At 49.7% G+C, this 27,099-nt stretch overlaps 1 protein-coding gene across 1 annotated transcript in view; it reads left to right on the top strand.

Moving 5' to 3' along the window:
* The first annotated feature begins 6,608 nt into the window (after positions 1-6,608).
* LOC144149268 (uncharacterized) overlaps positions 6,609-27,099 on the top strand; it is a 46,618-nt gene continuing 26,127 nt past the window's right edge. Inside the window, exons 1-3 of the mRNA XM_077680822.1 lie at positions 6,609-7,008; positions 17,939-18,321; positions 26,125-26,281. Coding sequence (XP_077536948.1) covers positions 6,916-7,008; positions 17,939-18,321; positions 26,125-26,281 — 633 coding nt within the window. The 5' untranslated portion in view covers positions 6,609-6,915. The remainder of the gene's footprint in view (positions 7,009-17,938; positions 18,322-26,124; positions 26,282-27,099) is intronic.

The raw sequence follows: 27,099 nt of genomic DNA, 5'->3' as shown, positions 1-27,099 counted from the left end.
TGCTTGAGCACGACTCACGTGACGCGCGGCTGCCCAAACGGCGGCCCCCAGCTCATTAAAACCATAGAGTTTCATACTAATGAAATATTAGTATGAAACTCTATGACTAAAACATATGCGGACGAGAATTAGGGAAACAAGAGCGCACCCACATGGGTTGGTAAAGTTGTGACGGCCGCGGCCGCACAACAGAAAGCTCAACAGCAGATCAACACAATTGAGGTCCGACGTACAAGGCTTTCGCCTTTCTTTCTAACATCCCCCGTAATCTTTAAAAACTGGTTGAGTGCACCACACTGGTGATGAAGGAAAAGGACAAATTAGCTGCTGCCAGAGCGCGCGCTGCTAAAAGCCGGACGAAGAAGAAGCCGAGGAGCGGATTCGAAGCGAGAGGATCGAAGCACATTATGACGGGGTCAAACGCCAACGCTGCCCCGAAGTCCGTAGTAAGCGGCACTGCTCTATTCACCATTGCTTTTCTTTGCGGAATCACCGAGTATTCGCGCAAGAGGATTTCCAGTCTCGAAAGAGACGCAGCGCGCATATGGTTGAGGGCACGCCGGACTGAGTAGGCCTGCAGCGTCGTCTGACGGCGCCAGCTTTGCTCATAGCGAGGTTTCATTGTCTCAGCTGAAAAATTCACTTAGGTCGGATCAACGCGCCGCAGAACGAATGATGGGAGTACCGGTTAGGGCAGGAAACGAGCATTAACTCTGTGGAAACGGGGTCCCTGGATCAGGGAACAAACACGAGTAACTGATATTATAGTTCAAGTAAAGAAAAAGAAACTGACTTGGGCTGACCATGGACGAAGTTAGGCGCGAAATGACAACCTGTGGGCCACCAGGGTGGCAGAGCGGATAGACGGGAAAGGCCGATACAGTCGAGCCCACTTATTATGGCCGCAATTATAACGAACGCGGCATGACCGCCACAGCATGCAGGCAATGACATTTTGTTTCGGGTACAGTCAAACCTGGATATAACGAAGTTGACAAAAATTAGCATGTTTTCGTTACATCCAGGTTTTCGTTACATGCAGGTTTCGAGTTAAAGCTCACGCGAATGAAACCGAAACGAAAACAATATGCTAGACATCAGTGGTGCTGAACTCACCCTTGTTCAAGGATATATTTGACGCTGAAAAACTGCGCGGTTTGCGCCTGCTGGTGCTATCCGGCCCCCGTATTCACAAACGTAACTTAAGCATCAGTTCTGCTTTTTGATACTTTTCGGTGCCTTAACGCGTTTCAAGAACAAAATTTGTATGCTGAAAGGGCTTCTTTTTCGCAAAATTAACGCTCTTTTCTGCAGTCAGAAATGTTGAGGGGATGTTAGCTGGGGCACTGTACCGTGCGGTGCCGTTGTTCTTCCTCGCCGGTGGAGATGGCCTCTAGAATATCGAGCTTGGCTTGCAAAGACAACACTTTCTTTTTCCGGCAGCAGAACTAATCCCCGAAGAACCGACACCACAGATATCAGTGGAGACGCGCGACTACACGCCGACACGCAGGGCAATTACATAACCCACACCGAACTCACAGGTGGAAATGCACGGTAGATTGCGGTGCGGGCAAAATTTGCTAAAGTCTTGCATTTAGGAAGCCGATGTTTTTAGAAAAAGTGCAAAAAATAATTGCTCATCAGCGTAGCGAATTCGTTACATCAAGGTTAACCGTCGCAACTCCTTCGCTACATAGAGGTCGCAAACACATGGGCTTCAATGGAGGTTGAAATGGGGGAATGAAAAACTTCGTTAAATCCAGAAATTCGTTACATAGAGGTTTGTTACATCCAGGTTTAACTGTATAACGAAATTGCGCGAGGGTGCAGCTCGGGTACAGCGAACAATCGACCATCGACCGACCGCGCCTGGCGTTGGCAGCGGCCGGCTTTCCATTTTAGCGTTGCGTCAAATGAACTGCGCGGGGGTCATACTTTTCCAACAGAACTGATTGCAGCCAGCATAAAAAAAGAACAGAGGGAAAGAAAATGTAAGCAAAAAGGGACGTCGTCTTGTCGTCGATGCGAACGATCGTATACAGGGAGCAATAAACTGCGGACCTGGCTAAGATACGATCTGTCCAAGTCGAACAATTTTCAAAGGCAGAGCGAAGATTCTGAGCTCCAATTCAATGTCGACCAGGAATAGCGCAACTCGTTTATGCATATATTATGAGCTATTTTTCCGCTTGTCTAACTTTTTGGGGGCCCGAGAGTTCCATTCCGGCGGGCGAGCGGCAAACTTCGCTTCATGGCTGCAGCCAGGGCCCTTATCGCCGCGCGCCGTCCAGGCGATGTCCGCCAGCGCGTCTTGCGCCCGCCGTATGCGTGCCGCGTTTTCACGCGCAGAAGATGCTTATTACACTTATAACGAACTTCGTATATAACGAACAAATTCAGCGTGGTGGTCGAGTTTCGAGTTTAACTGAGCTCGACTGTAATTTGTTCGTTTTAGAAGCCCTCCCTCTCCCCCCCCCAAAAAAAAACAAAAAAAACGGCAATACGCCCAGGTGCACGAAACAAACAAATATCTTGCCTCAAGACGGCGAATGAAGTAGACTTACAATGAAGGAAAGACAAAAAAATTATTTGAGTGTGCAACTTGATAGAAGACTGGTTTTATCCAGTGCAATCGGCGACGGAAAGCGCACACCCGCTACCTAGAGAGACAACGCAGCAGAGGTAGAGAGGGAACTCCTCGCTTTCTGAGCGGTGACGCGGTGGGACTCGCGACGCGAACCGACGCGAACTCACATCTCCCACTGAGAAACGCCATTGGTCAGGAGAGCTGCCACGTTTGCGTACAGGAAAAACCCGTCGGCGCAATTTTAGATGCGACTGCATCTCATTCACTCGCCTTGTCCCTCCATACGGCGTCGTTGTCCGTCCACACCCCTCCCCCATTCTCCTCGCCGCGCGAGCTGCGCTCTCCGCCGGTCACCCCCTCTCCTCTCTGATAGCGAACACTCTCTCGCGAGGGGCATTGGATTGGATTTTGATTGGATTAAAGAGGATTGTGTTGGATTGTGTTGCGTCATAGCCGCGGCAGGGGGTTCACGGCACGTTTCACGCGATGGGAGAATCAACCTAAGGAAACAACAACGGAACCCCCTATGCGTCGCATCTACACAGGGGTTCCCGCGAGGGGAGGTGGGAGTAATTTTTTTTTACTTTTTTTATCCTACTAGTTTTGCGCCTCTCTCTTCTAGAGCAGTGCGGCCACAAACTAGCCCTCGCCTTTTTTTTTTTTTCTCTTTGCTTTGCCGCTGGCTCCGCGGTTTGAAGGGTGGGAGAAGTGGTATCTTCATCCGCATGTCTTTTTTCATCGCTTCCTTCCTTCCTCCGTGGCGCGAATTCGCTTCGCTTGTGGTTTTCTTTTGCTTTTCTTTCCCTCTGGTCGCGTGAATTCCCCGTCGCACCACGCCAAGACTGCCATGTTCGCAGCCGGGAATCGCCAGTATGCATGGTAACCCCGAAAGGTGTTCGTCCTAACCAAATAGTACGTGCAAGAATTGTCGTAAGCGGTTTTTTTTTTTTTTTGCATCATGGGGTTCATGGAAAACAAAACAAACGTTCCCACGTTGTTCGGCATAAGCGAGAATTCGTCTTAACCGAGTTTGTCGTAACGGGAGTTCACTGTATTATGATGTGTTTTTCTGCTTGTCTAACTTCTTTCTGGACCTCGAGTTCCATTCCGGCGGGCGAACGGCAAACTTCGCTTCATGACGTGCACCCCTAGCTGTTATCACCCGCCGTGCGCCTTCCAGGCGATGTCCGCGGCCGCGGCCGTGCACCCCCGTATGTGTGCCGCATTCTCACACGCAAAAACCGCTTATTACCCTTATAACGAACTTCGGATATAACGAGCAAACTCAGCGTGACGGTCGAGTTCGCGAAGCGCAGAACAGGGGTGGTTGGGGGTCAATGGGAGAGGCCTTCGCTCTGCAGTGGACCCAGTTAGGCTGCTGATTATTTTTCGCCACAAGCGGCGTTGACAGCCAGCTACCTTTGTGAACAGTCAAGCGCGCATCGTGTACTATAACTCAATTAGGTACAGTAAAAGCTCGTTAATTCGAACTCGAAGGGGACCATAAAATTGTTCGAATTAAGCGGAGTTCGAATTAGCGGGAGGGCGCTAGAATGAATGGACATCGTGCCCTACTGCGCGGGCAGAACACAAGGAAGCCACTTCTGGACTCGTTTGCGAATTAGGCGCTACCACACATTTTTGGGAGGTGTGTGACACGTTTGTGGCAGGAGCACTGGCGCCGGCAGCGGGCGCAAGCAGTCGCAGCAGCGTCGCGCGTGCTGCCCTGTTGTTATTTTGTTTCGTTGTTTTGCATGTTTAGCAAATTTGGTTGGGTTTGGATTTGAAACCCGTTGTAGTCACACGGGACCGATTTCTTCTGCGAGGAGCGATGGAAACCTGAGGATCTCAATTCTAATTAACCGTTCTGGATACCGGCGCGTTCGAATTATATATATATAGGGACTCTTCCCCCATTGAAATTACAGGGCTGTGCCGGGACCAGAGCGTCAGTTCGAATTAATTGTAAGTTCGAATTAACCGAATTCGAATTAACGTGCTTTTACTGTATTTACACGGAACGCGTCCGCCACAGCATTTTTATGTTTAGTAATGACTTCAGCTCACAGACGAATCGTGAATATGTGGAAATTCTCTGTATTCTAAAGTGCAAAGACTCGTGCCGCAGACCGTGTATACGTAACACTGAATTTCGGATTTCGACGCGGTTTTCGACGCGGTTTTCGAAGCCGGGCCTCTAAAGTGCAGAGCACTTTAGGAGCTCGGCTTGTCACGTTATAGCTGCCGCAAGAACGCGGCATCACGCACCGGAACAGAGGCTTCGAAAAGATACCCGCTTGTCTCTAGATTTCACCTTCCAGACAAGAGTATAACCACAGAACAGGGAGGATTTTTTATAACAACATAGTTGAGTGTGTAGCGTGTGTAGTTGTACAAGTGCAGCATACTTGAACAAGCGGTTTATAAAGCCACAACCGTCCGAAACTCCTGAACCGCTGGCACTTGTCATATATGTCTCCATTACTTAGCGAAAAAAAACAAAAAAAAAACTGTAGGTGCATTTGAGGCAAACTATATGTAATTAACCGGCAGTCACAGCGCTCATTTAGTTATAAATGCTCATTGGGTTGACTTTGGCGATCGAAAGCAGTAAAACAGTGGCCGCGGAAGACAAAAAATTGCCTCCAATCCACGCTGTGAAGGTGGTTGGACTGCGAAGCTGAAGCCGACACCCACAGCGCTTACCTATGCGGCGTAACTTGAGTTAACACACGTGGCTCTACAAAAAGGGAAACCAGAGACTCTTCCGTCCGTTACCTGGGATTCGCGGGGGTGGAATCCTGAACGCAGCAGCATGGGCTGAAAAAAAAACGAAAAAACGGAGAGGAGCATCTTTCGAAGTGTGACGAGGAGGGCGGCACGCGCGGCTATGGCGTCTGACTGCCTCCCCTCACTTTTGTTTCATATGTTGCCCCCAAAAGAGGCCTCCCCCCATGGAGGAAGTAAAAGTACAGTGTACCCAATTCTAGTACACTGTAGTAAAAGTTAGGAGACGGCATGACGTCACGCAGCTAGCCTCCGCAAGCCCACCGCCGTTGAAGCCGCTCCCTCCGCCGTTTCCCTTTCTCAAGCCGCTGGAGTCGGCCCAGCACGTGACCTCCATGGTCGCCTGGGCCGGCGGCAGCGGCGGTATCTGACTCCACCGCATCTCTCGTGTTTGGTTGGCGGTAGCTTTCCCCGTCCTTCCTGTATTCGTCTGCTCGGCGATCTCATGCCCGCGTGCGTGCGGGCGGGAGTGCCTTGTACGTGCGAAAGACCAAAGCCGATCAAGACCAAACGGGCCGCAGAGTAGTTTCGAGCGGACGAAATTGAAGAGCGCGCAGCGGCCCACAAACCCCACCGCGCGCTCTCACACAGCGGCGCGGTGGGGTCACGTGGTGCAGTGACGCCCTGGGCCGACTTCGATTTTATTTTTTATGCTAGGCTTCACGTTTCTCCGGTGGCACCGTCTCCTTTTTCTTCCTCCATGCCTCCCCCTACCCAGACGCTGAATCCAAACCACCGTCTGTCTCCCCGTCTCCTCGTGTGGGCGCAGCTTGGTCGGCAAAACGCCGGGCTCTCGCTCCGCTTCTCTTCGGGCCCAGGCTCGATCCCTGGCGGTGCCAGTAGTTTGTTGTGTAGCTTGGGTGTAGCCAATAAGTAGCCTGGGAGTTTTCTGATGACGCGGACACGAACATTTCCTTGGCTGCAGGTATAGTACTTCGAAGTAAAAACAATGCATTCGAAACTGCGCAGTAAGGCTCGCAGTAAGATGAACTACGTAAGATGAACTACGCAGTAAGATGAAAGGAAGCACAAAAAGAACAGAACTGCCGCTCGTGCTGTTCCAGGTAAAGGGCGCACTAGCACTGCGAAGGCGGGAAAGTTCAATCACAAAGGGAGGAGCGAGACACGGAGGGGAAGAGTGACGCTAGTGGTAGCAATGAGCGGATAGCGGCACCGTGCACAGCCCCCCCACCCCGGCGGATTAATCATTGCTCTGCACTTCCGACAGCTTTGGAACTGCTTTAATTTTTTTCTTCTGGCGTCGGAGTTGGCTTGACAAGCCGTGTGCGCCCCTGCAGCGCCCGCCCGAGGAAGCCGTCGCCGTCTCCGAAAACGGCTACTCCCCGCTGGCCGTGGTGGTTGCGTTGGTTCTCGGAGTCATCGTCGGGGCGCTGGTCGGCGCCGTCGGCTTCCTTACCTTCGCGTACGCAACGGGACGCACAGCCGCAAAATCAACCGACAACTCGCCTACTGCGAACCGCGACTACGTCGCCTGTTACAACAGAAGCTGCGTTGAAACTGCGGAATACTTGCGGAATATGCTGAACCCCGTCGTCGATCCGTGCCTCAAGTTCCCTCAACACGTTTGCGGGCGCTTCGGCGGGAAAGTCGGGGACGATTACGTCACCAGGGTAAGTTTAATCGAGTACTTTATCGTATACTAGAGGTTCTATGGGAGAACCTAGATTATGTGAAGTATATGTGAATATGGTTAACAAAATATTTGAAAAAAAAAAACAACCTTGAGAGTTAGTATGGCGGTGACGGTCGTAGCTCGGAAGAGCGTGCGAGAGGAGGAAGGCAGCGCAATTCTTATCTTCGCGAATCGCCGTTACGAAATCGGCCGCTATGTAGCTTCGAAAGGCCCGCCGGTCCCGCGATAGGGTTGCCACCTGACCGGTTTTGGACCGGCCCTACCGGTTTTTTAGACAGCGGGCCGGTTGCCGGTTTGTAAGTAAAACCGGCCTACTTTGGCCGGTTTTTTTGGCTATCGTGCCGTGGTTATTTATTTTTGGCCTTTTGTAAGCGTACATACATGTACTCCAACAACCAATATGTGTCGCAAGCTGTGCAAAGAAACACGAGCAGAGGATATGCGCGGCCGAGCATGACTCCCGAGATGGAAGGGGACGAAAGGGAGGAACAGCACAACGGGATGCCGCCAGCAAGTGCGCTTACTCTTCAGTGCAGCACATTCAGGGCAATAGCCAAAACCTCACTCCCGCCTTCAGTTCAAACGTTATGTTGCGTTCTTTGTAGGGAAAAGCTACAAGAAATGGCATTGCATGTCAATAAAAAAAAATGTGGCGTCTTTTTTCTACACAAATTCAACCTTCTACTCCACTCCCCCCCCCCCCCCCCCCCCCCGCTCCAATCTGAATTGACGGATTTTTCTTCGGGGAAAGGTGGCAACCCTATCCCGCGATCACCTTCAAATTGACAGCGACTGTATTCTCGCGCACACGCAGCATGTAAAGACAAACAAACAATGATATATGCAACATTTAGAGCAGGAGTCGGCAACCTGTTGAGGTGGAAGGCCGAGTTGCACGAAGCCGACACGGCCGAGGGCCGGACCGCAAGTCGGGAGGAGTGGGGGGCGGCTTTGCGGATAGCGAACTGCCAATATTTTATTTCACAATCACTGTCAATAACCTGGCTAAATGTGAATACGGGGGACATTGTGTGCCAACTGGAAGTGAGCGATTCTCTCTTCTTGCCTCCCGGCCGTCTGGAGTGTCGGCCCTCAGATAGGGAGTTACCGGGCGGGAAAGATGTGGTTTCTGACGACGTGCTGGAACAGATACTGCCCCGCGGGTCGCAGATTGCCGGCCGCTGATTTATATCACGATAAGAGGAGGAACGCTCTGGTGCCGGTAGTGAAACTTGACGTTCGTATTTCCATCGCTCCCCGTCAAACTGAAGGCCAAACATTCAGCCCGTCAGTTTTGCCTCAGCCCGCATTCTGCCGCAGTTGCCTTATCCGGGCCAGGACTATTTGTTCGTCGATAACCGCTCCCGTTACTCCCCTTTTCGTCCTTTTTGGCTTAGAGTGTATTTGGTCCGTTGCCCAGCACATCGCTGATGTCGCGGAGAGCGGCAGAAAGGCACAACCCTAATCTTCCCCTTTTCCTTTTCTTCATTTATTGGTGTACCGCGATTTACGGCGCTCCCGGCATGATGGGTTTTCTTGGCTCACAAAAAGCAGATCGCTTCAGACAACGCACGGGAAGCAGAATAAGGGAAAGGACTGCTATGACGATGATGATAGTAGTGAATGTTACTATTATCCACAAGGTTTGAAAAAAAGGAGAAAGAAAATTGGCTGATGATGATGATGATCCTCCGAAATTTGAGTGCAGCTCCACCAGTTGCGTCGCTCATATTTCTGAAAGAACTGGCCTAGACTATACAGTCAAAACTCGATCTAAACCTGATCTTTTGAATTTCCCAGCCTAACGAACAAATTAGGATTCCCCTGCAGGTGCCTATACGGCTCGATGCTTTGATGAACTCGACAACGATATAGCTTCAGCGCAATTCCAGATTTAACGAAGTATTTCGAGTTCCACAAGCCCTCAACACCAGCAAGAAGAAGAAATCCCGGCCAGTTCCTGGCAACAGCTTCGTACGCTTAACGAGGTGGCAGCAGGTCTGCGCTTCGACGCGATAAAGGTTTAGAACGATGAAGAAACTGTGCAGTCAATTTCCGTCGCGCAAGAGGTGTCAAAGGATGCTGACGACCCAGAAACTGCTGAAGCCCCTGTGCCCGCTCCAGGCACGCTACTGACTTGCTCAGGCACTTTGCTGGGACAGACGAAAAAAACCGAGGCATTGAACGCGCTTGTGTGCTACAAAAAGTCTGTACCCCCAATGATAATAAAGCAGACTCAGGCAAAAATCATAGGCTTTTTTTCCAGGAAATAAATTCGCTTTTCCCAGAAACCATAGCGTTTAAGTGTAATTATGCTCACCGCGGACTTTTAGCGCATTGCTAATTATCTGCAGGCGAGCGCCGCGGCCGCCAGGATGCCACGGTATATAGATGCACCTCCCAATTAGACATCGAATGTATGGAATCTTCTTCTAAAAGGACTGCTTCTAAAAGGACAGTTCAGATTTTACGAAGTTGTCGATTTAACGAAATAATTCGGGGTTCCCGGTGACTTCGTCCGAACGGCTTTTAACTGTACTCTCTTGTGATTATATAGACAGATGGTTTATATTATTATATTAGAGAGAATGCGCTATGAGCGGCGTAAATGGCACGGACAATAGATTTTTAGCAGTCCGTCTGTTCCCTCGTGTACGTAGTTACCGTGTTGACCGGGACCCGTCTGGGCACTTGTGCCCTTCCGCGCGCGCAGGCGCAGTCGGGTCCCGGTAAACACGGTAACTACGTACACGACGGTACATACGGACTGCTAAAACTCTCTAATATGTCTGGAGCGGAACATTTCACATGAGATGCTGCAAACAGAGCGGAGGGTGGTGCGTCTGTCCAACGCCACCTAGAGAAGTTGGTCTGCAACGCTAGTTCTGTACATCGCGCGACGCAGCGAGCGAGCGCCCGCGCTCCATAGTTCCTGTATATGCTCCCTACGGGAGCATATACAGGAACTCTAGATAGAGCGCGGTACACAGCAGCGCCGCAGACAGGCCTCCTCTCATGCGTGCGACGCTTGGTATCGGTGGACGCGCTCTCCGCATTCGCGTCCAGAGTTAAGGAAACTGCGGCTGGTAATTCATATAGTCGTGGGGGTTCATGGGAAGACCCCCCTTTTTGGCTTGGACTTGGCATGACCATTGGATTCTTAAGTGGTTTTGGGAATTTGCTTTCTTCACTATGCATTAACACGACTGCGAGCTACGAGGAAGCCGAAATCCTTCCTGTTCTGTGGTAGCCATGTTCGTAGAAAAATTCCCGCGCCTTCCCGCGAGGGGAACACGAGTAAATGCAGAGCATTGGGGCCTCAGTACTGATTGAAGGCAGTGTTGCTTCCATCGCTTCTTCCGTGATGCTGGAGTAGCAGACACGAGTAAACGGGGGCACGAGCATCAACCAAGGAAGGAAGGAGCAACGCAGTGACTGAAACACGAGCGACCGCTAGCCGCTATATTAGAGAGTTATAGCAGATCGGAAAAACGGTTCCGGTACGGTACACGGTAGCCGCTACGGGACCGTACCGGGAAGGCTCGTTTTTAGAGTTATAGCAGACCGTAACTACCGGCCATGCTACCGTGACTGGGAGCGACTTGTCTTGTACCTCGTTTGGCAATTTTTCGTGAGTGTGTGGCGCTTCCTGTGCTGAAATATTAGTTTTCAGTTCTCAAAAGCGCTAAAGACAGTATTAGAAAAAAAAAAAAAAAAACATCCAACGCCCCTACGGAGATTCGAACTGCGACTGCGTGAACATGGAGCGGCATTTTAACTCTACGCCATTTCAATAGATGGCGCCAGTAGGTCAAGCTCAGTACATACGGCTGGCTGTTTCTAGTTTTTCGTTGTATTTGAGAGTCCCTCGCACTGATACCGCCTGTTCCTCACTCGCCGATTTGTAGACGGGCCCCATGTTGCTGTTAATACTAGTTAAGTAGCCATATCGCCTTTATTTAACCTAAAAGAAGCTATCGGACATGCGTCGTTCGACGACACAAGCCACGGCAGTTGGGCCGGGACCGTGTTTCGCTTGCTGCTTGAGCTGTCAGAATCGCGCGGATTTCACTTGTTGCAACCTCATTTTCTTAAACGATCTCATATTTACAATCCGTTCGACTAGGCGTGAGCCAATCGTACGTATCCTAAACTCTTCCAAAGCGGCCGCCCGCTTCCGAACGACGGACACGGTATGTCTCGGTACCGCGCGGCCGAGTCGCTCCGGTATACGGTAGGGTGCTGCGCATGCGCGGTGGCGTCCAGACGGTAGACGTTACCGTACCGGAACCGTTTTTCCGATCTGCTATAACTCTCTATTTGCAGCGCGCGCAGTAGGGGGAGAGCACTACGGGGGGGGGGGGGGGGGGGGGAGAGCGCGCATGCGCAAGCAGCGCGCGCCCTTCCACGCCCCACCGCGCTGCTATCACGCACCTGTTACGCCGAGACCGCGACGGAGCGAACGGGCTGACTACGACGCATGCGCGCGCCAGCTGCTGTTGAGAGAGAGGGGGAAGGAGAGGTGCACCTGCTGCGGACGCGAAACTGTTGACACCGTCCGACGCAGGAACAGGCGAGGCTAAGAAATGCTCTGCATTTAAAAGCACGCAGTGCGTGATCCTGACGTTGGTCATGCCGCAGTCGAAGGACGTATGACTGAGCGGGTAATATGCCGCCGCAAAATTTGTAGCGGACGAAAAAAACAAAACGCACTTTTAGGATACGACAGATACGGAGCGCACATACAGCAAAGCGCATGAGCAAGTCAATAGCGAACATCGCCTGGGCTGGAGCGGCCACTAGACCTTCCGAAATTTCTGCGTCGTCATGCAACCTCTGACACCTATTGTGCGCCGGAAACTAACTACACGATTTCTTCACCGTTCAAAGCTTTCTTCGTGTCGGCGTCTGCGGCGGTGCTCAGATAATCCTGGAAGCCCAGGTCTGCTGCACTTCATCAAGCCGACGAATGAACAAGGCGGGATTTCTTTTTCTTGCCCGTGTTGGGGTCTTGTCTTCGTTAAATCTGAGCCGTATAGGCACCAGCGGGGGAATCCGAAAATGTTCGTTAGATCGGGAAACTTGTAAGATCGGATTCGTTAGATCAAGTTCTGTCTGTATAAGTGTTGGGCTCTAAGAAGTGGGTCTTGCCAGCCACGCGTTATCTTCGTGCTTGATGCGAACTAGGGAAAACTTATAAATTACGTACAAAACACACAGGGGAACGACCCAGTAAGTGGAATAAGGGTGTTGGAAAGACATTACGCCCTTGTTTCAAGTTCCAACACTCTAATTTGTAGCTTTACACTCTTTGTGTGGCGAAAGGGGTGTTGATTGACTGCAACACCCTTGATTTTATGTAGAGTGTTGAAATGGTGTGAAATGGGTGTTCAGTTGAAAAAAAAAAAAAAAAAAAACCAGCGGAGCTTGGGGTCGACCTAGCTTGCTGCGGTGTTGCTATTGTTTTGCTAAGTTTAGGTAGGCTTTACTAAGTTTTGTTCGGTTTTGCGATGTTCTGGCTAGGCTAGGCAGAGAGGTGAAACCAAGTTTAGCTGAATTTTACAAGGCTGTTCCAGTGTGTCCCCCACACTGACAGCGGATCCAAGGGGAAACAAGCTCGGTCGACCCCCAGCTATGCTGTTTTTCCAGCTTTGCACCACCATTGCAATCTGCGCCAATTTTTTTTTGCGTTTTATAATCCAACCTTCGTGCTCACACTCAAACAGGCACGAAATCCGGCGTCACTGTTATGAAACCCTATCTGCGGTGCTGCACCCTTTACAGGCTGCGCAGTTTTTACTTCGAAGCAGTATATGTCTCACCCCCCCCCCTTCATTTTTCATTCCGGTGAAGCCGATTTACTCGGCGCCGCTCCAGGCTTCTCCTCGCCACCGCCGACCCATCCAGGGGTTTCCCCAGGCATCGAATCAAGGGGGGGTGTCTCAATGGCTCTGGGGGGGGGGGGGGGGTTCATAAACTAGAAAAGCTGTTTTTATACCACTGGTTAAATAATTAAGTTAATTAATTAAGTTAAATAATTAGGTTAAATTATTAGTTAAATAATTTGGTTAGGTTAACTAGCTCCACGGGAACTCCTCACAGACCGTGGTCGTTCCTTTCTTTCCAAAGTCGTCGCCTACCTGCTTCGCTCGTGCTCCACCCCACACAAGTTGACCACAGCATACCATCCCCAGACAAATGGTCTGACCGAACGCTTTAACCGCACACTCACCGAAATGCTGGCCATGTATGTCTCATCTGACCACAAAGACTGGGATGCCGTGCTTCCGTACGTCACATTCGCTTACAACTCTTCACGCCATAATACCACCGGCTATTCCCCGTTTTATCTGTTGTACGGTCGAGAACCATGCAGCTTTGCCAATGGACACTTTACTGCCTGCTCCCGCTTCTTCACCGACAGCCTACGCCCACGACGCCATCACGGGGGCTGCGCTGGCACGTGACGTCGCTCGCGCGCGGTTGTGATTCCCAGGTGGCCCAAAAGTCCCGTTATGACGATAAGCACCGTACTGGGTCTTTTCCGCCTGGATCTCTGGTGCTCCTGTGGACGCCTCTTCGTTGTGTTGGCCTTTCCGCAAAGTTGATGCCCCGTTACACCGGACCTTATCAGGTGCTGCGACAGGTGACGGATGTCACGTACGAAGTTTCTCCTTTACTGCCCTCCACATCCCACGCGTCTCCTTCATCGGACGATGTTCACGTATCTCGCCTCAAGGCCTATCGGACGCCTGCCGATAGCGACTCCTAGCCAACACCGGGACGGTGCTTTCGCCGCCGGGGGGTCATGTTACGTGACACTCCAAATACAGGCAAACGACGAAGACGACGAGAGACGCTGGACGGTGCTCGGTTCGAGAAAGAAGAGGATAAGGTTGATCGGCCAGCTTGCGAACTGTTCGTTTATGCGCTGCTGCATGCAACCATCGCAGATCGTGTGAATATCGCAAATACGCCTTATTTTCATCATAACAGTATCATGAGATATTAAGAAAAACGTATGAAGCAGTGGCGACTCCCTGCCCAGCCAGCATCCGGTGATTTCTCTGTGACGTTGCAGGCTCTTGTTTGCACTGTTGGTGGCCACCGACCTCGGTCAGCGCCAAGGAAGCATGACTGGACGATTGTAGCGGGGCCTTGATCGTGTCATAATGTGTTTACTGAATGACTCTATTGCTTCACTCTTGCCCATAATATTACGTTACTGTAGAGCGAAATTCGAAAGGTTTTACAGCAAAGCTGTATATATGTTCAACCCCCTTTCGGTTCTCATTTCAATGCATTCGCTTGACTCACCACCGCCCTTACACCCTCCCCATCGTCGCCGACACCACTTTCACAAGTTGCGAAATCGGCTGATTGTATTTTGTTTCCATGGCCGCTTTTAAAATACCTTATATGCGTTACAAGTAGCGAGTTTTCTAGTGATCATAAACAAGTAATCGCTGCCCTTTTTTTTCTGTCGCGCGAGAAACCACGAAGAGTATTTTTGAAGGATTGAAGGATACTTGTGAAGAGCTCATCACTGCATAGCTGTGTGGAAAAGCGCTTAAAGGGGCCATGCAGACAAAGTACAAGTTTGTTTTATTCGTAAGATTTGTTGTTTTATAGTGCCCCCAGCGCTTGTCCGGCAGCAAACGATGCTTTAGTCACTGAGAATTAATCGATGTATGTTGAGATTTTGATTCTCCCGCCAAATCGTGTGTATCTTGAGGTTGTTTGCGACGACAAAAACACGTCTTCGAGCGAACCCGAATGCAGAGGACTACAAAGCATTGTTTACCTTCAATCCTCCCAGATGGCGCCACCATGCCGTAACTTTTGCCCGTCTTTGTTTTGTTCTTGACCGTATTTGCACCTGTCTTGTTCTTATTTCTGTAGAAAGTACTCATTTTATGAAACATGGGGTATACTCTACAAACAGGGTCGCGTAAGACGATGTCGCTTAGGCCAATCGGGCATTGTCGTGTCAGACAACCCGAAAGCGCCATACTGTTGTGCAGCTAAAACAAGCCTAGTGTGCGCAGTAGCAACAGCGCGCTCTCTACTTCTATCTTTACGTGTACTTTCGTAACTTCTATGTTTACCCCACCATCCTTATTTCTTCAAAACGAATATATGCATTACATTTAAGCTAGAATAGCCCGTGCTGTAAGAATACAAGCCCTGTCTAGCTTGAGTTTGCTTTTGCAGGCCTCCGCCAATCGCAGAGCTGGCTGGTATGACATCATAGGGTCTGTCGCGGGAAATGGGCTAGTGGGTCGCATGGCCATTCCATTTTTTCCTAATTATGTCGCTTATTTCAGCCAGCAAAGTTTGCATTAAAAGTGGTGTCAGTATGATTCTAACAAGGCAATCTTTCGAATGAGCCAAACTTGCATTTGGTCTTCATGGCCCCTTTAAAATAAAAAAATGGACGCGGACGAAAAAGGACAGCAAAGCAAGACGGCAGCGCATCAACTATTGACAAAACGCGCCACATATTTACACTGTAGACAAAATGAATAAATGTGCACAGAGGCGCGTTTGTGCCGACGCACATGTTCCTCATTCAAACGTGCGCAGTTGAGGTTATGATGAATTCTATCTTTTAAAGCGAAGATTTTTATTCCTCACTGGTGGAGTCCACGTTCGAGAAAAAAACAGTGCAAGAAATCCAACATAACATAATCGGTTCCACAAAGGGTACATCAATCATACACCAGATAATGTAACAATAGGGTGTCTTTGAGCACCTAGCGGACCTTTCGTAACACGCTACTACTACAGTCTAGTCCACTTATAACAATATCCAAATGCCAAGGAAATCCCATCGTTATAAACGATAATTGTTATAAGCGGGTTGCGGAACAAAAAGACGGAACAGAGCTCAAAACATTTTATTCGAATGCCAGCAAGGTCGTACTACTACTAATTTGCGGAAAAGGAAGCCACAGTCGGTCACCTTTGATTGCCGCGTGTGAAGCTAGCTCAAATCTTTTCCATTCCAAGAACACCTATAGGTGCTTCACCTAGCTGAGGTAAATGTCCTTGGCGGAAACTAAGTCCCTGAGGGACTGTGTCACGCATTGGGCCTCCTAAGAAGACACTACCTGAGTAGGCTGCGCAACCGCGTCATTAGAGTCATCACTGTGGCACTTTTGGTGCACAATATAACCGTATTCAATCGTTATATCCGATATCGTTGCACTGGAGCATTGTAATAAGCGGTTTATTTTACCATAGAAAGAATACAAAAGTTGCCGGTGCCATAGCTGTTCAACGTTATATCCGATATATTGTTATAAACGGTATCGTTATAAGTGGACTCGACTGTACTAGGTGATTTGGGTGAAAAGGAAAGGAAGTGCAGTGGGGGTATTATTGAGCCCATCTGGGGGCTCACCTGCATAGAACCCAATGCGGGGGGAGGGGGAGGAGGGGGGATGAAAGATTAGAGAGGAGAAAGAGGGTGATAAAAGAGATGGGGAAAGTATAAAAGGAGAGAGTGAGGCCTCTACGCTAAACTAAGCGAAGCAGCAACAACAATGTCGGTACTCCTCGATGCAACGAAAATAGGTCGTTTTGTCGCTCTATTGCTGGACGTTTCACTCGTTCGTGGTAAGTTGTACACAGGTCCGGTGTATCGCATCGCACAGCTTACAGCAAAAATGAGTGACGGTCGGTTTTTTAACAAGGTCTTTTATTCCCGGATACATGAATATTTCGCTGACGTCCTATCCATCACGGAAGTGACGCCAGTACGACGAAGCAAGCGGCCTGTAAAGGGTGCACCCCTGCACACAGGGTCTCCTTGCGGAGAAGCAACCTTTAGTACTTCAGATTACGTTATACTTAGAATTGTTCGTTTTCGGGCTTTTTATTTTAACACGAGGGTTTTTAAATGCAGAGCATTTCTTTAACTCCCGATGTCACCCGGCGTTGGCGTGCCTCGGCGTCCGCAACGGCCGTTCTAGGTGCGCCCTCTCCCCCACTCCTCCTCTCCCGCATCACGCTACCCTCCTCGCTCTCAACAACAGGTCCGCACCCCTCCCCCTACACTATATAAAAAAATAATACTTACCGGCGCCTGGTTTCGATCCCACGACCCTGCGGGCGGAAAGCAAGGTACATGGTGCTCTACCCACTGCGCCACAAAGCCGACACAGAATGGGAGGCTACGAACGCGCCTTATATCCTTCACTCATTCAAACTACGTCAAGAAGCTGATGATACAACGCATTCACTACCTGTGGGCGGAACGCGAGGTACATGGTGCTCTTCCCACTGCGCCACAAAACCGACACAGAATGGGAGGCTACGAACGCGCCTTATATCCTTGACTCATTCAAACTACGTCAAGAAGCTGCTGATACAACGCATTCACTACCACCAACTCCCCAAACACTAAACGTTAACGCAATACACCCACCCCCTATGCGACGCATTTACTCGAGTCCCCCTCGCGGGGAGATGGGCCCTTTTTTTGTTACCGGGATACACCAAGATTTCACTGACGTCCTATCCGTCACGAAAATGACGCCAGTACACCTTTGCCGAAGCGATCCGCCAGCAGGACGTCGCTCACAAAGCGCACCCACAAGACAACCGCCGACCCGCAAATCATGCTCAGCTGCAAATTTCGCTGCACATTTCCTTTTCGTGTTTTACTGATTCCTATGACAGAGGTCTTTTTGCTGGGGCAGGCGGGGTGCGAGGCGATTGTTTTCGTTCGGCCATTTTGCAGCCGTGAAGTGACTGCTTCACGTTTCTCACGGCCGCAATATGGTCTCAGCCATTTATTTGCAAGGTGTGAAGGCCGCGCTCACAAACATCACGGGAATACCTCTTGCGAGCCAGTCTTCAACCGAAACCAAAGTGAATAACGCGTCCATTTCCTTCCGCAGGATTTCTCGACGAAGTTGAAGCCCCTGATCAGCTATGCCGAAAATGCAGCCTCGAAGCTCAGAGCCTTCGGTAGCGACGCCCGCGAGAAGGCCTCCTACTACGTAGTGACTTGCACAAACTGGTTCAACACCCGCAGCGCCTCCCATTCAGACCACGCGTCTGTGGTTCGCTTCATGGGGCGGCTTGGACTGGCCCTGTCGAGTGCGCCGCGCCGCGCTTCGCCGCCGACGGGCGAAGAGCTGCTCTCCCTGCACGTCGAGCTGGCCTTCACGTACGGTCTGAGCGCCGTTATGATCATCCGGCCCCGGCCGCACAACTCCCTGCACGTGGCCTTCAACGGCAGGATGATGCAGGCGGCGCTCACCAGGGTAGACGACGCAGAGTGAGTGCCTGCTTCTCTCGTCGCCATAGAGTTAATACTATATCAGCAGAATGAGATGGCGACTCGACCTATTTGTGTGTGGTGTACAAGTGTATCACCCCGCAGAAGGCACGGACCTGGACGTCACGTAGTTTGTTGGTAGCAGTGTAAAGTTCGTTGGCAGCAGTTTATAAGCCTACCTATAGTCTGAAAAATCCCGGAAAAGGCTAGTTTAACGTTCAGAGTACTCGCAGCAGCGCGCCCTTCGCATCACGTGGAGGCGTGAGACAGTTCATGTCGCGCGGCTAAAGCCCTACTATACGTTGTCGGTCTGGTAGGTCGAGAGTATAAAGTCCCACAAGCAACCTCCTTGGCTATTGCTACTGTGGGGGAACGGAGAAGTAATGTTGGTGTGCCGTACCGTTGTTCTGATTGGTATAGACCTTATGCAAAAACTGGCGCCCTCTTGCGGGAACCGCCTGCGATTCCGCCATGTTGGGGGATTCCCGGTTCTCCGGATGCCGTTGTGTACATGATAGCCCGGGGTTAGCGACGCGCAAGTCGGCATTTAACGTTGTCCAAGATTCCCAAATACTGCCGTGTAACTTGCTGTCTACAAAGATGATACGAGGACGACCACGGAAATAGCGTACACATTTTTTTTTATTTCTCAACGGAAGCATGACTCGAGCCCTGCGTGAAGTCGCTTGAGGGTGTCGACTTCCCTTGGCGCAGTAATATTATAGCTAGATCGCATGCATAGTCACGAAACGAATAATATGTGCAGGACTAAAAAGTGCCCAAAGTGAGCTATTTTCTAGCCCTGTATTTGCCGCGGAGCACTCCTCCCTGTTGGTAGTTAAGGCGCACTGCATCTATAGTGAACTAGAATACTGCATCGGTCAGCTCGTACTTTATCGTGCGGGTAGAGTTTTGAGTTTGCCGTTCGGGCTATGCGCGCCCGCGTTTTCTTTTTATTCTGGACGTTCGGTAGGCTTTTGTGGAAGTACTACTCGTTCTTTCGTTTGCCAAACGTTACGGGAAATAAGGGATCCGCGCAACCTTCACGTATCACCATGAGTATAGAGCGCAAGTAACGTACGTAGTAATTCCGTGCATCGGTCAATTACCGCTCGTCGCCCGCTGTTCGACCGTAGCATATTTTCTCAAGATCAAATTATTCGAGAGGAATTTTCTAAGCGGTGGTGTGCACCCAGTTTTGTTGTCCCCAGCGCGAGCAAAGGACGCTGAGCCGTCGCCGCGAGGCACGCGCTCACGAGCTCTCGGCATTTTCTCGCTCTTTAAGGTTTTTGAAGTTCTTTTTTTGTTTTTGCTAAAGCTTTTGCGTGTGCTGGGGATGCTTGGCGGTCGCCGTGAGGCACGCGCTCACCAGCGCTCAGCAATTTATTCGTAATTTAATTATTCATTGGCAATGTTTAACGCGTTACACGCCACACACGTTACGCGCTACACATTACGGCCAGCTACAACAGCTTTTTTCTTTTGCAGGTTTCCTCTGCGTCCCAGAGGATCCTTAGCGTATAGCTATATCGCGAGTGCCCCCCTCCCCCATTTCAACCTCAGGACAGCCTGCAAGTTTCGAAGCGTTTCAGGAATGACCTCCTGAGAAATCCGCAGGATGCGAATCCACACGGACGTAATTTCAATGTTTGTGTTCTCAAAGCCAAAAAAACAAAAAAGAAGAAACACGACAGTATCCAAAAGCTTCCCTGCCGGTGCCTCCCCGACTGCTTTTTCGATGCATAATGCGAATTTACGAAGTCGCCCGCAAATGTGGGCAACAGAGAAAGGTCCACAGATCACCCGTCGCTCATTTTGCTGCGCGTAAATCTGAGCATAAAAGGATCGCCAAGCCGAGAAAGCCCCTCACACGCTCCGTACCAAGCTATCTCACGACCGCCATCCCCCAACGTGGCGTCGCGTGCTCGTTTCGTTTTTCTTCCGGTAGATGGCGGCACTTTTGCATAAGGTCATTGGTGGAGATTCGTGGTGCAGGCAACGTATTTAAGTACATGGGTGCTGAGTCACCGTTCAGTTTGTGCTGTTGGCGGCAATTTCCGGGGCTGCAGGTGGGCGGTCACCTCCCTCTTTGGTATGTAGTCTCGCCCTCGAAGAACTTCAATGAGCCCTATCAGTGCGCAAGATTTAGTGATGGGGACCGGAAGATCGCGCGGTAATTTGGGGGGGGGGGGGGGGGGGGTTGAGGATAATTGTTGAAGAAAAGTAAGTGGACGTTCCACTCTGTGACGGTGAATTGGCCAACGTAGCCGTAGCACATCACATGGGGTTAAAGGGACCCAGAAAAGCTTTGTGAAGGTGGCAATCAAATGCATTCAGGTGGTAGAACATATAACGGGGGATTTTTGAGCCAAGTATCAGCCCCATACGTTGTACGGATAATTTGTAAACAATTTTTGAAGATCGCCTTTCTCAGCCGATGAGCGCGCCGCCGCAGCGAGCCGACCGCAGCTGACGCAACGGCGAGGCGCCCCCCTGATTCGGCCGATCTTCGGTCGCCGTTGCGCCGGCAACGTCACTGCCATTGGCTTCCGGCTGCTCTTCTTCCATCCTGCGCGATCCCGAGGCAAAGGCGAGTCTGCAGCGATTGACGTGTGCCTAGGCACAGGAATGTAGCTAGCGGAGAACGGAAGTTGAGCGTCGCGATGTCACATGGCTATTCCCAGTGTTTCCAGCTGCTTTGAAAGAAGCGGAGAGAGAGGAGGAATTGATCGGCAAGGGGGGAGAGGTGCACTTAATTGTTTCTGGCGCAGCTAATACTGAATGTAGATCAATAATTCCAACGGCATTGCATCGCTATATTGGTGCTACGCGACAATAAAGGCCTTTTGTAACTTTTACAAAAGGCTTTTCTGGGTCCCTTTAAAGGAATTAATGAGATAGAAGTCTGAATGGTTCACTGAACAAAAATTCCGGTGTCCGCCGTACGTAACAGAAAAACAGCTCCTTTGGAAGCGACTCAAGGCGTTCCACAGAAAAATCTCAAACTCGCGAGTAGCGAGACATGGTCGTCCATATATACATCGCGAATGAAAGGAGTGGAAGAACGCAGCTGAACGAGAGAGATAGAGAGAAAAACTTCGCGAGAATTTCTAAGCAAAATTTGCATGGCTAGAAATCCATGTATCTTTGTTGACCGTCAACAGAAGCACAAGAGGATCCACGTATCTTCAACGTTCGAGGTGTTCTGTAGCGCGAGGCGCTCTATTGGCGCTGAGATGTTTTAGTGGCGCCCCCTGGCTCCTGACGTCAGCTTAGGGACTCGCGCCGCTGTCGTCTGCTACACTCGAGGGGCAGCAGTGCCCGTGCTAGAAACCGCCCGCTTTGATGCTTTAGGGCATTAAAAAGCGTATTTCCAGTAATTCGATTATTTTGCCAGCTCCCGACCCCTCTGAATAATTTCAAACTGTATCCCGCACGGTTTGCAAAACGCGAGGAGAGAACAACTTTCTTTAGAGCATCGGTCAGAAGATCGTGTGCAAATCGCCCTTCGTCTTTGCGAGGTTTAGTGCTCAGAGCTCCTCCATAAGTATTCAAAATGCGTAGGCTTCCCTTAAGTATTTTGGAGATGGCCTTATGAAGACTCAACGCACCAATTGCAGCGGGCCCCTACACGCGCATCGCACAGCAGGAAATAAAACGGCTGTCATCTATTTCTTTCGTTGTTGTTGAATTGTATCAGGGGAATGTTTTTTTTTTTTTTTTCTGTGCCCACGACCGTCACGAACGTCGTATTAAAAGGTTTGGGGATGTTCGGTCGGTTCAAAAAGTTCATTTGGCTGTTTTCTTCGGGATATACGGCATACATTCCCTTCTTCACAAATTCACTTTCGTTACTGCTGCGTGCAAGAAGGTGCCTATCCGCAGCATGCGTTGTTTATTCACATGCAAATACAATGAGAAGGTTTGTGCTAAGCCACCGCTAGACGGCGCAGACACCGTTGTCCAGAGTACTCGAAGGCGGCGTTTGTGCCCCGAATTTCTATGGTAACCATCGCTATCATAACGAACTGATTCTCAAATGGTTATGACATGATTACGGTGTTGAAGGCTCGATGTACTCTCTAACGAACGCAATAAATTGTATACGCGCCGGTTTCTACAATACCATGAATCGAAACGGATGAATATGCCCAAGTATAGCTCTTTATTGTTTTCCAACTCCCTCAGGCGCTAAGAACAAATCCTGGCGTATACTCGGGGTGGCGTTCCATCAATTAAAGAATTTTCCTGCACAGTTTTATAGCCGGCCATTTATAATGAGGAATCGGGAGCTCTCGACTAATTTCCCTTGCGGGGCCCTCGATGAACTCAACGCGTTTGGAAATTGCTGTTATTACAGAGAGTTTACGTCTTTTAAGGCTTATTAGAAGTTTCATTTAGTTTTGTTCATTCCTGTCATTGCCGGATCGTTAAAGTCATCTTCCTGCCGTTGAAATTTCTGCTATCGTGAAAAAAATCGCTCCTGATATTTTTCCGCCTAATCGGCGGAGAGTAATTCATTCAGCCTTTTTGATTGCTACTTGGAAGGAAAATACTTCTTGCTTTTTCTTTAAGTTGTTACCAAGTTTGAAAGAACGTCGATTTTCTTCCATTACATTTTCTCCAACAAAAACAAGAAACATCAAACCACCACGCCGGAACGCACGCCGATCGACGAACGCCCGCGCAGCTCCCCTGCCGTGGTTTAATTGAACCGTGGCGACACCGACCGGAGTGGGCGGAAACTATAATGGCAAACTGTTCGCATGGCGACGCAGTGAAACATCCCCCTCGCGAGGGGCACGATCAAATGCAGAGCATTTCCGGGAGCGCACGACGTTAAGCAGTTTGCGTTACGTTAATGTTGTTGCACTTGTGGCAACTGCTGACGAGAGAGCGCTCGTCAGCAGTAATATGAATGAGTCAAGGATATAAGGCGCGTTCGTAGCCTCCCATTCTGTGTCGGCTTTGTGGCGCAGTGGGTAGGTACCATGTACATTGCGTTCCGCTCGCAGGGTCGAGGGATCGAAACCAGGCGCCGGATAGTATTTTTTTATATATAGTGTAGGGGGAGGGGTGCGGAGTATACGACTACGGACGCCTACGGACGTCAACGCGGGTGACATCGTGAGTTACTGAAATGCTCTGCATTTAAAAAATACTTTCTCTCTTGTCCTGGACTGAGGACCCCGCCCACTTACCAGCTCGATTTTACTGTTAAATAGTTTTATTCTCCTCCTCCTCCTCCTTTGGGTGGCGTTTTACTATAACGCATATCTGAATATTGGGAAGATATGGCTGTGGGAATGTATACCGTAAATATCCCTCCAGGTCTGAACAAACACGGGGCTACTGCGTTTTCACCGTATACGCGTGACGCATGCGTGAATGCGTATGCGTGCTTGTGCACATGGGTGCATGTGCGTGCGTACGTGCGCGTGTGTTTGTGTGTGTGTGTGTGTGTGTCTGATATGGCGGAAACATGTTATGGTGGCGCACGTGCAGAAATATGGAAACCGACTTGTACTAGCTTCTCTCCGTGCTGAGTTTTTACACTCCGTATTGGCTTTTTGGGGTGGAAAAGCAGTAATATGAAAAAAAAACTGCCGCCAATCCACGCTGTGAAGGCGGTTGGAAGCCTCCGAGCTTGAACCGACGACGTTATTTGGCATCGTGCTCAATTGCTAACGTTTTGCTCAATATATAGCCTCCACACTGGTTAAAGGCCTGGTGTAAAACCAGCACGCGCCTATACGCACTGTAGGTTATTTGGAACTCAAACTACATTTTTGCACGCTATAGTGCATTTCGGGCCTCGGCATACTCTCATGCCATGACAACGTAAAGTGATGTGATACAAAACTTCCGAGCGTTCAGTAAGGTTACAAAAACTGCATACCATCTCCTTACGCATACGATTACCAGGAATCGTAATGTCTTCTGCCAAAGCCGACAGCTCCGAAGGCCTGGAATTTTCTTTCGTCTTGCATCTTCGCTGTTGTCGGTTATTAGCAGCAGGCTGTACCCTTTGTTCAAAAGATTGCTCGATCCAGAAGCTGACGCCTAGCTCCGACTCTTCGCGATCCACACAGGACCCGCTTCACAAGGAATGGGGGGACGCCGGCAGTATTTCTTCCGGGTATCAAAAACTGTACTTGAAATCACGCCTCGAGCTAGTGTATGCGATTTTAAGACTTTAATTATGATAAAAAGTTACTCACACGCAAAATCTGGTGCGGACAAGCATCAAAAGTCAATCGAACACAAAGAAACAGCAGGGAGAGCGAGCCCGTGTGAAGCAGACGACAAACGCGAGAATCTTTAAGCCGATGCCAGGGAGACTCGCTTCTCAGTGCCGATCGAACCTGTGCTCGAAGCGAAGGGGAGCGAGAGCCCGTCGTCTTTGCGACTAAGCTACGCCCACACGTGGAGACGGGGGAGACAGGCGCTGGTTTTGACTCAGCGGCTTGGGAGAGGGAGGGCGCTTGTTGGAGGCGACACATGAAACAAGAGTGAGGGGGAGGCAGTGAGAGAGATGACGCAGTAGCCGCACATGCCTCCCTCCCCCTCACCCTTCGAACGATGCTCCTCTCCGTTTTCTTACCTTCGTTTTTCGCAGAAATAGACAAGTGTCCCAGCCCACAAACACCCCCTACCTTGCCCAATAAATGAAAGATCTCTCTCTCTCTCTCTCTCTCTCTCTCTCTCTCTCTCTCTCTCTCTCTCTCTCTCTCTCTCTCTCTCTCTCTCTCTCTCTCTCTCTCTTCATTCTTTAAAGTGAAAGCCTTACACCTTTTATTAAAGCCCGCGCGTTGTGAGGTACAGAAAATCGATGGTACAACAAAGCAAGTCGCGCGATCCGGGGAGCGTAAGGCTCGCGCATCAGGAAAGGAAAGCAGCTGTGCGGGAGGGTGGAAGGTGGGCTCTGAGAAAGGGTGAGAAAGGTGAGAAGGATACGCGAAGAGGGCCTCATTCACACGTACACAGAGGGCTCCACCCGTCCACCCATCCACCCACCCATCCGCCCGTCCTTCCGGGTTTCGAGTTTTCGGGCATCACATTTTTTTTTAAATCGGGGCGGGGGGGGGGGGGGGGGGGGTAAAAATCGGGTGATATTTTTCAAACTGACAATCGGGGAGAAATCGGGTTTCTTCTAAACGATTCTGAAATTTAGATTTTTTCGGGTTAAATCTACAGATATGCTTAGTAATATATATATTTTTTTATCACAAGGTATCATGCTCTAGCTTCTTAACGCTAGCTAGTTAAAATTGCCGTTTATTTCAAGCTGGTTATCGGGGGGCTTCAGGATTTCCCAGCAAATACTCTCCGAAATTAACGTTCGCTTGGAAATGAATGAGAGGATTGACAGCCTCCAAGAAATGAAACATTTTATTCACTAAAAGCTGGTCATCGATGTTTTGCTCATCCGTGTGTATATACATAATCATCTGCATGCGCAACATGTCGGTCTCCATTCCAGATCGACCTGCCCGATCGTTAAACGTATCTCAACTGGGGGAACGTTCCCTCGACATCACAGCTTCCATTACCTGAGCAAAACAATGGCAGTGCAGCATTTAGTCATTCCAAAACTCAACGAGTTCGACAGCTGCGCTTGCGGGGCTTGCTTCTATCAACTACTCGTTGACAACGGCGGACCGTCAGCGCATGATCGCGCAGGTCGCTACTTTGAAAAGGTCCAATCCGGAAAGAAATTGGTTACACGCGAAAACGAAGAACCCTAAATTTAAACCACTGATTAGCACGATGGCTGGGCGCGCTTTATAATTACATTCGCAGTTATGCCAAGAACCTGGCAGGCATGGCAGGTGTCGCTGCGACCACCTCGCTGATAACATCGAGGACAACGGTTTACAGCAAGATGAAAGTTGCCGTTACCTCGGGCGCAACGAAGTTAGTGAGGGCGACTGTCCCTACGCCCCTGGCCGTCAGTCAGGTCAGTGAAGCGATAACGCTCCGACGCTTTGTCTAATTTCAGAGTACAGATGCCGTCAAAAGTAATTGGAACACGGTCTTGTAAATTTACAGAAATTTCTTCTACCGTAAATTGCCTGGCTGCATTGCAGTGCGTATAAAGGAGTCCTTCATAATAGAAAAAGCTTCCTGTAAACCTTTAATGGCTGTCATAAAGCCGGTAAGACAAATATTTTGTGATTTTAATTTTTCATTTACTTGTGGCGGCACCAGCACGTATAGAACAAAGCTTTGTGCATCCTGCTTGAACTATATACGCAAGTCTCTCAGCACCACCTACAACTGTCAGTTCCGTAACTTACAACTTAGTTATTGGACGCATGCATTATATATTTAAATCCCAGCTAGGCAAAAGATAAGAAAGGGCAGTTTCTTTTTCCTACTCGCGCCAAATTTTTTGTATGTTTTAAAGAGACACTAATAGGCAAAAAAACAACTTGGCCTGCATCGATACATTATGGTGTCGAGAATCTAAAAACACCATTCTCGCAACTAGCAGTTGTTTAATAATGCAACAAAAAACGGGTACTATATGGTACTATGGTGTGTGACGTCACAAAAGTGATGAACGGCGAGAGCTCATTGATTGGAGAAGCATCTATAAATGTTTTCCTCACAAAAACGGTTCTTCGGTGGCTGAGCACATGAAATAAATCTAAATCGAAACTTTACGTGAGCTCATCTTTTTTAAAAACATGGACTACAGCTGCTTTTACAAATTGCGAAGCAGGCCGCTTTCCTCACGCTTCAGAGTCCGCCATTATGCTTTCAGTTTCGTTT

Source organism: Haemaphysalis longicornis, unplaced genomic scaffold, assembly GCF_048455015.1.
Source record: "Haemaphysalis longicornis isolate Haplotype H1 unplaced genomic scaffold, Haemaphysalis longicornis Haplotype H1 scaffold_8, whole genome shotgun sequence".
NCBI lineage: Eukaryota > Metazoa > Arthropoda > Arachnida > Ixodida > Ixodidae > Haemaphysalis > Haemaphysalis longicornis.
This window is presented reverse-complemented; position numbering and strand designations above follow the sequence as displayed.